Raw genomic sequence first — 8,882 nt, 5'->3', positions numbered from 1 at the left:
TGTCAGGAAGTTATCTTCCGCACACTCCACACTCTCCCAGTTGGCTAACATAATAGTTAGGGGTTTTGAACTCAAATGCTGAATACAGTCAGTGATGCAACGTATAGCAGCTGCCAGTAGTTTTGTACACAGTAAAAAGGCGGCTTTGTTTGATATTTATTACCCTTTAGTGGTGAAGAACTGTTCAGAGCTTCCCTTCCAGAAGGTGCTTATGGATCTGAAGAAATTTCATTGTTCTCCCCCTGTTTTTCAGTTCACAAAGACTAAATGCATTTACCGGATCTCTCTGCCTGTGTAATTTGAGGAACTATTGTATCATATTTGTAAACTGCGCCATGCTTTTTATATTTCTCTGCATATCTTATGCAAAGTTATATGGGACAGTTGCCTATATTTTAAAATGACAGAAGAATGATGAGCACTGGACTCTTATCCTGTCTCTCAGTATAAAGACTTTGTTTCTTTTGAATCTGACCTTCAGTTCTTGCTTAAGAAATAGCTTCTTGCACCCATCACTTCTTTGATACTTATAAAATGACAGAGTTCTTGCTTATACATTTGATTTCTTGAAAGTCTGCGGTGTGAGATCAATGGTACCTTTAAACTTAACACAGGAACCTGTTACTCAGATATCTAATACAAGCTCTGGGCAGCCTTCAAATGACTCATTTGCATTTTGCTTCCACAACAGCAACAGAAAATTCCTGTATTTAATTTTGTTGCCTTGTCACTCCTAGCTGACTTTACCTTATGGAACTTTCCCAAATCTGTGGGTATTTATTAAGATTTTTATTTTAATAGCAACTTGACTTACTGTGGGAAATGACCAGCAACATTCAAACTGGATAGCAGTTGTGGGTCTTTTGTTATGTACTCCGTTTTAGAATTTTAGAGGCCTTTTCCACTCTATTGCTTAATCTTCCAGCTATTAATTTACACCTACAAAATTAGGAAGCAGTTCCATTTACAGTTCTATTTGTGTCCTGGTACAGGTAATCTCTTACATGCAGTAATTTCAGTTACCATGGTATGTCTGGTGCAGATAACTCTGATATTTCAACTTTGAAACATTCTTCTGTATCTGAACTGTCACCTGTCCCGCTAATTATTTTAGTGATGGAGCCCATAGTTCTTTTTACTGTAAGAAAAACTGAGAGGTAATCAACCTAGCAAAATAATTTAATGCATTGGAAGTGGGTGGTTAAATTAATTCCAGTATATAGATTGCAAGCTAAGACAGTTTGCAGTCAGCTTTATAACACTTTTAACATCTTTGCCAATATGATGTTGCTTTTGGACTCTAAATTCCAAACTGTTAAAAACTGCAGTTTTTAACAGAAATTGTTCATTTCAATCTGCTAGAAAAGGAATGCAACAAAAGAAAAAATCTCAAAAGAGATACTAAGAAAGCAAGCATTATTTGATTTATTCGTTGGCCAGTAAGAAACAGTAAATTTTCAATCCTGTAGAAGGAAAAAAGCCTTAAATTACTCCCCAAAGCTCTGAAGGCATAATGTGAAAGTGTCAAGGTAACAGCTGGTGAAAGCCAATTGTGAAATTATAGGGAGCCCCTTGTAGAGAAGTAGGGCAACTGAAACTTTCAGTGCGTTTGAGTACTTAGATAACCATTGGGTTGGCTGGCATGTGTTCATCTGAGAAAAATTTCTCTTACTCTTTGTATTTGCCTTTGCTAGGATTACAAGATCTAATATTCAATTACTAGCTCACGTACAAGTTGTCCCGCCTAAAAGTAGTCAAGACAGAATAATTCTTAGCATGTCAGACTAACTAATCTGAAGTCTGAAGAGAATGCTAAATTACAGCTCAGTTAGCTGAAATCAAGCTGAACTTCTTGATTAAGCGAGATGAGACTTGGTGATAAACTTTGAGAGAATGTGTCTAGACTGAGAAGACCCTTCATCTGCAGCTAAGCAGGCTCCATGTAACCTTTCTAGTGCTTTCAGCCCTAGCTCTCAAAGTTCTTTACCATTAGATGATTGTGGTGGGTTAACCTTGGCTGGATGCCAGGTCCCCACCAGGCCCCTCTATCGCTCCCCCCTTCAGCAAAATAAAGGGGGAGAATAAGATGAAAGACTCGTGGGTCAAGATAAAACCAGTTTAATTAAAGCAAAGGCCAGGGCCATGCACAGAAACTAAAGGTAAACAAAGATGTTATTCTCCACTTCCCCTCAGTAAGCGATGTCCGGCCACTTCCCAGGAAAGCAGAGCTTCAGTGTGTGCAGCAGCTGCTCCTGGAGACAAACCCAGTAACCAATGCCCCCCTCCTCCTCCTGCCCTGGGCTGTTCTGGCTGAGCTGAGGTCACATGGTATGGAACAGCCAATCCGGGTCAGCTGTCCTGGCCCCGCCCCCTCCCAAGATGTGTGACACACCCCCTGCTGGCTGCCAGGGTGACACTCAGCACTGGGAGGGCTACTAGGGGGGATATAAGCCCAATACAATGATCCATCCGATTGTTTGCTGCACGTCTGGAGATACCAAACAAATTACTTCATCTGCTGGAGAACCTTCTAAATCCTGGGCTAGTGCAGCTATGTCGCTTCCCTTGTTTAAAATGAAATTTCATTTTTTTAAGAAAGTACAGCAGTGGTTTAGTGAGGAGATGGCGCCTGGTTATCTATTAGAGAAAGTACTCATCTGTGACTGCTGAACACACATTTGCTGGTCAGTTATGGACTAGCTTTGACCATTGCAGGACTTCTACTAACTTGAGTATTCTGGTTATCTGTGGTTTGTTGTGGAAAACAACGTGACAGATTTCTGTAGAAATAACATCCATTTGACTAACAGTATTCAGTGTTTAGTCTACTTAGAAATGCCTTGGTTTTATACAGTATGGGCATGGTCATAGATTTCTTGATTATTTTTTTCCCGAAACAAAAGTTATTGAAGTTGTGAAAAGATACATACATCACTAATTTATACAATCTTTTCTTATAGGAGCAATTGTTATGGAGCGACCAAATGTAAAATGGAGTGATGTTGCTGGCCTTGAAGGTGCCAAAGAAGCACTTAAAGAAGCAGTGATCTTGCCAATTAAATTTCCACACCTCTTTACAGGTCAGAATTACAGCATTTATTTGCTACTAGCCAGTCAGGACCGGCACGGGGGTCTGAGAAGAGTGTTATGCTGATGTATCAGAGACTCAAGTTGAGCTCTTAACAAAGAGATTGTGATCCACCTTGACAGAAGTTGCATGGGTAGATGTAGAAAACCTCTGAGTAAATTAGAGGGGCTTCATCAGAAAAATAAGTTCAGTCTTTCTACAGTATTTTGAAGACTGCTTGTTTCTCTCTTGCAGGAAAGAGAACACCCTGGAGAGGGATTCTGCTGTTTGGACCACCAGGAACAGGAAAATCTTATTTAGCAAAAGCAGTGGCAACAGAAGCAAACAACTCTACCTTCTTCTCAGTATCTTCCTCTGACCTTGTCTCAAAGTGGTTAGGAGAAAGTGAAAAGTAAGTTGGAGTTGCCAAAGGTCCAGGAAAACATTGGCTAGATAAATTGCTGTAAAGAAATTGAATTTGAGGGGAGGGTCATGTCTTTTTAAAAACAAACTTCAGGTTTTTCTGTGCTTCATGCTTCAGTACCATGTAAAGATATCATCGTGTGCTGTGTTTTGTGCTGCTGCAGCTGGACCCCTCTTCACTGCTCAGGATAGTTTTCAAAACTGTCTCAGAAAGGTTTCAGGAGCACCATGGAGCTCATTCCCCTTCTGCGTTCAGCTGTGATTGCACACTACATCAGTCTGTAGTGTTGGGATACTCTGCCTGGTGGCATCTCTCCACTAATTTTTCCCAGCAGCTGTGCCATTAACATGTGGCATTTCTTTGTCTATACAGACTTTTTTTTTTCTTTATCCTGATTTCAAACAAACAAAATCTGGAAGAGACTTGCAAAAATAAGTTGAAGGAGAGGAGCAGCCATGAAATAAAATTTCTTCACTTGTTACTATGTGATACATGAAGATGACCAGGAAGCCTGAAGTGACGTGTTGGCTGCAGTCTAGAAGTTCAGGAATTTGTCCGTCTAGGCTTCCAATGAAGATTTCCTGAATTAAGACAAAGTTCTGGGTTTGGGTTTGTTGCACAGAAAGGATTTTCATGTGATTATGAGAATACTTGTCAAAACCATGCTTTAATAGTTCGAAGTGTGGGACAACTGGGCAACACTATAAAGTTGATAGGATGAGGAAGAAAGGCCCTTAGATAAAGTGTTTGAATGGGGTTTTTTTCCCCAAAAGCTGGGAACCTTAAGCTGCTTTTCTTCTGTTGGAAAAGGAATACAGAACTGGAGTCCAGCTTGACATTTTTTCTCTTCAACTTCATTGAGACTATTGCCTGAGATTTAGTGCTGGTAATGTGAGGAATTTCCCATCATGCTCCTGTTTATTTTCCTTTTTAACTTAGTAAAATGTGTTAATAAGGTATGGCTAGGTGGAGTTTGGGATTTTTTGGAAAACCAACTTTTCTTGTCATTTAAAAAGTATTTAATAAAGTTGTATAAAGTAATTGTACGTGTTATTTCTTACAAAATTGCTAGAGCTGGTCTGATTAGGTCACAAATGTTAAGTAAGAAAAAGCCACATTCTTTCAATCTTTTTAGAGTGGTGGTTTTGTATAGTCCAGGATGTCTGGTAGAAATGTAAACCAAAAATGGCTTTTTCTTGCAAAACCATGCCTGGAGTACTCTAAAATGTTTCACCTCCCTTTATGCTGGCCTACCTCACTTGGTATAATGCAGCGTTGTATCATGTATAAGCATGTTGTATCTTTAAATTGCTTTATGTTAGTACTTCTCTTTTTTTTACTTTTTCTGAAAGAAGTAACTGTATCATAATCTTAAGTTTTGTGGTTTTACTGGTGAAATCATTAAGTTAATGGAAGCTGTTTCCTTTTTTAAGGTTAGTGAAAAACTTGTTCCAGCTTGCCAGAGAAAACAAACCTTCTATTATCTTCATCGATGAGATAGATTCCCTCTGTGGATCTAGAAGTGAAAATGAAAGTGAGGCTGCTAGACGGATAAAAACGGAATTTCTAGTCCAGATGCAAGGTAAGTTTACTTGGTTTTCAGAATCATTCAAAGGAACTAAGATACATATTTTAAGTGTAGCTTGCATGAGAACACTAAAAAGATCTGTGTTTCCACTCTGTTGAATTTTGACATGTTAAAACAATCTCTGTTTATCATCTAAACAGTGAAATGGTTTCTGCCCTGATATAGGGGTTGGTGTTGACAATGAAGGAATCTTGGTCTTGGGAGCGACAAACATACCCTGGGTTTTGGATTCTGCTATCAGAAGAAGGTATAATGGCTCTTTCTTAATTTAATGAAATTTGCAACTGTTGCGAGGGTTCAGTCTGAGACTACTTGAGGTAGTAATCCAACTCATGTTTGCAGACATGGCTAATGTTCTGCAACTCAGTTCCATGAGTTGGACTGAGCCAAACTAATAGTCCCTTGCCCCTTTGAAGAGGTAGGTTGTTCACTCTTGTCATGGCCCCGTAGTTTATTTGATCTCTTGGTTAGCTGACTGTGCCTTGAGCAAGCAGAAAACTATTGTTTTCTTGTTGCTTGGTTTTCTGGTGGGCTTGGGGGACAAGTTGCAAAATATGCATCTCAGAAGAGCAAGATGCTGTAGAGCTTTCCTTTTCAGCTGATAGCAAACTGTTGAATAGCTTGAGATACTTCATGGAAATGTAGCCTTATGTTATGCAGAAGCACCATGTTTTTCTACTGTTTGGGCATAATTTGTGATCTTTCAGTGCATGTTTTAACTGCTTTTTTGTAGCTAAAGGGCTTCCATACCTGTATCTGACTAGCTAGATCTTTGAGCTGCAGAGCAGCAGAGGACAAATACAGCTTTGTGACAAGTATGATTATGTTGTGATGAGTACACAGCTTGGATAGTGGTCATTTCTGTCGGCTAAAGAAACATTACTTTACAATAGTGGCAGTAATCAAATGAATTTTTCATGGATTTGGCCCACGTTGTCATGTATATCAAGTTAATTGTCTTCTACAGAATTTGGAGTCACTCTTATTTTGTTGGTGGGAGATAATCCCTCTGTGAGAACAGATGCCACTTGAAACAAAGAACTGCAGTTATCAACATTTTCTACTGACAACTGTATTGAGACTATGACTTCAAATATGCTTCCAGCTATGAACTTTTCTTTAATTTAGTTGGAGACTGTAGAAAGTGGTTGTCTCAGCTTGTTATCAGGCAGTTCTTTGAGTGTGAAAACTGCTCAAATATACTTCAACACTTAAAGATTTCTTCACCTCAGTTTTTTCTTTTAAAACACAAACTCTGCTGGAGAGAATCTGGAAAAACTTCAATCTGAAGAGATTATCTTTGTCATGAAAAGGAAATAGTTATTATATTCTGGATCTTAGCTTATGCTACCGATAGTATTATTTATGAGAACAGGTTGTTGAATATTTGCCTTAGATTTTTTTTTGAAGGTTTATAATACTGAAACTGCTTCTTTCTAATATTGTTAGGAACAAGCTGTATACTTATTTGCATAAGCTTCTTTCCACTGTGCACCTGCAAGAGCTAGCATCTGAGGAACATTTTTTTTTTCTCTTTTAAACCAGGTTTGAGAAGCGTATTTATATTCCTTTACCTGAAGACCATGCCAGGGCTGCAATGTTCAAACTTCACCTTGGGTCAACTCCAAATCTCCTAACGGAATCAGATTATCGAGAGCTTGGAAAGAAAACTGATGGCTATTCTGGTGCAGATATAAGCATCATTGTACGTGATGCACTGATGCAGCCTGTTAGGAAAGTGCAATCAGCTACTCACTTTAAAAAAGTAAGTAGGAATTAAAAATTTTCAAGTTATTTCATCTCTGAGAACTACCTTAATTTGAAAATTCCTTGCAAGTGAACTGAATTTAGTTTTGCGTAATGCTGCACACTTATGAATGTCCATTTTGTCAACCAGGAGAGAACTTGGGTATTCCTCATCTTTTTGTTTCCTCCCCCCATCCGCCCCAGCCCTGACATAAGTCTGGTGGAGCTGTTTTCTGGGTATTCGTGCTGTGTAATCCAAGCTCTGATGAATCTTCATGTCTCTAGGTAGTGTTAAAAGCATGAATTTTGAAGTTTGATTTAGATGGGAATGTTAGAGGTGCTCTTTTTCTCTATTAGGTTACGTGGTTCTTCATGTTTTTCTACCATGTTTAAATAAATGTATCCCTCATCCACATGGGAACAGATGGATTATAATTATGCTTACTTGGCATACTTTACAATCTGAAAAATCAAAGTTCTTGTAAAATTCTGGTTAAAACATTGAATCAATGTTACTTGTGACAGTAGTAAAGATGCAAGACAACTGAGCAAGGTCTGTGTTTCATTGTTTGGGCATGTGAAAACTAATTTACACTTAATTTAGGTGCACTCTAAAGAGACTTAAAACTATATTGCTTGGTTTATCTTGCAGTTACCTCTACATACTATGTACTGACTTAAGAAACATTTCTTCTAAATGTTTGGATCTCAAAAATTTTATCCTACAAAGAACCAACTAGAGTTCTTCAGCACAAATCAAAATCCATTAAATCTGGGAATGCTTTTTTTTTCCCCACAGAGAATTTGCACATATGGGTCTTGTTCAATCAAATTAATTGTTCTCTATAAACTCTTAAGCTCTTCAATGGGAAAAAGAGTGTGATAATGTTATCAATGGTTATAAACAGAGTTCCAAATACATACAACTTGTGTATCAGATAAATAAAATGGTTGTTTTCCTCTGTAGTTTTTTTTTAGAGTAGACCCAGAATAAAAGTATTTTTTGTTTACATTTTCACTGCAAACTTTGATTTTACAGAAATTCATCTATCTTGGGTGCAAGTGGGTCAAGGTATTCTGCAGAGGTTTTTGCTACTGTAATGGGAAGCTTTCACTTTTTTGCTCCTTGAAAGAGTAGGGTTGGTAAGGTAGGAAAAATTTCAGATCCTAAGCTGTCAGAAGATATGTGCCATGTAATTTGTGTTGGCAGCAGTTCTTGGTCATCTCAGTGGCAATTACTATTTTTTACCAGTAACTCAGCCTGAGTAAAAGGGTTAAGGGCCCTAAAATGAACAGCTACAGTTATTTTGAATTGAAGATAGGCTCTTTTTTTCCATGTAGTTTCTTCCAAGGAACACATTCAGCTTAAGATTTGAAGAGAAAGGAACACTTAAATCCATTATGGCCCAGAATATGAGAGGACTATAAGTTTACAGAGTCTGCATTGAGGAAGACTTTGTCAACTTTGTAATTATTAAAATAAACCTGCAGCCTGTCACTTTCGTGAGGGGGGAAAAAGAAACAACAAAACCCAACATTTTAAAAGGTTTTTGAGGATCTTGTCACAGTTTGTTTCAAAATAGTAAATTTTGGTTTTACTGATTTGCTAAGTTTCTTCTGGGGGCAACTCAGCAGTAGCGCTGTGGGGTAAGCTGTAATTGTTTAAAAATAAGCAGCTGTTTTGATATATCAATGATTTTCTAGATGCTTCCTTCCCTTAAGCAGTGATGCCTGAAATATTTATCCATTGCTAACTTTAAGTGACAAAGACATCTATGGCTCAAGGGCTGTTACCTTTTAGCCTTTAATTCAAATCTGGAAGAATCTGAGGCATGTCTCGGACTACTGTGGTACAATGAAATAACCTCAGTTCTCACAGTTTGCGGAGCAACCCAAAAGCAGTTCTTACCTCTTATCTCCTTTTGCCCCAAAAAAAGAAAGGGAAAAAGCCCCACAACTGCAGTACTTTGAGAGCTCTGACATAAGCCAAGTTGATTCCACTTGTGTTGTTAGTACTTTTATTGGATGTGATTTCCTAAGGGTGCTGGCCTCTTCTC

At 38.3% G+C, this 8,882-nt stretch overlaps 1 protein-coding gene across 1 annotated transcript; it reads left to right on the top strand.

Moving 5' to 3' along the window:
* Positions 1–2,947: 2,947 nt before the first annotated feature.
* LOC104460193 (vacuolar protein sorting-associated protein 4B) lies at positions 2,948–6,844 on the top strand (the record flags this gene model as incomplete). The annotated part of the gene is made up of 5 exons (XM_010076276.1): positions 2,948–3,080; positions 3,323–3,479; positions 4,925–5,073; positions 5,245–5,326; positions 6,625–6,844. Coding segments are annotated over 5 exons (741 nt in total), but the record flags the coding sequence as incomplete, so codon positions are not given.
* Positions 6,845–8,882: the final 2,038 nt, after the last annotated feature.

The sequence above is a fragment of the Pterocles gutturalis genome, unplaced genomic scaffold, assembly GCF_000699245.1.
Source record: "Pterocles gutturalis isolate BGI_N339 unplaced genomic scaffold, ASM69924v1 scaffold21073, whole genome shotgun sequence".
Taxonomy (NCBI): Eukaryota; Metazoa; Chordata; class Aves; order Pterocliformes; family Pteroclidae; genus Pterocles; species Pterocles gutturalis.
The sequence above is the reverse complement of the archived record's forward strand: the minus strand, read 5'-3'. Positions and strand labels throughout refer to the sequence as shown.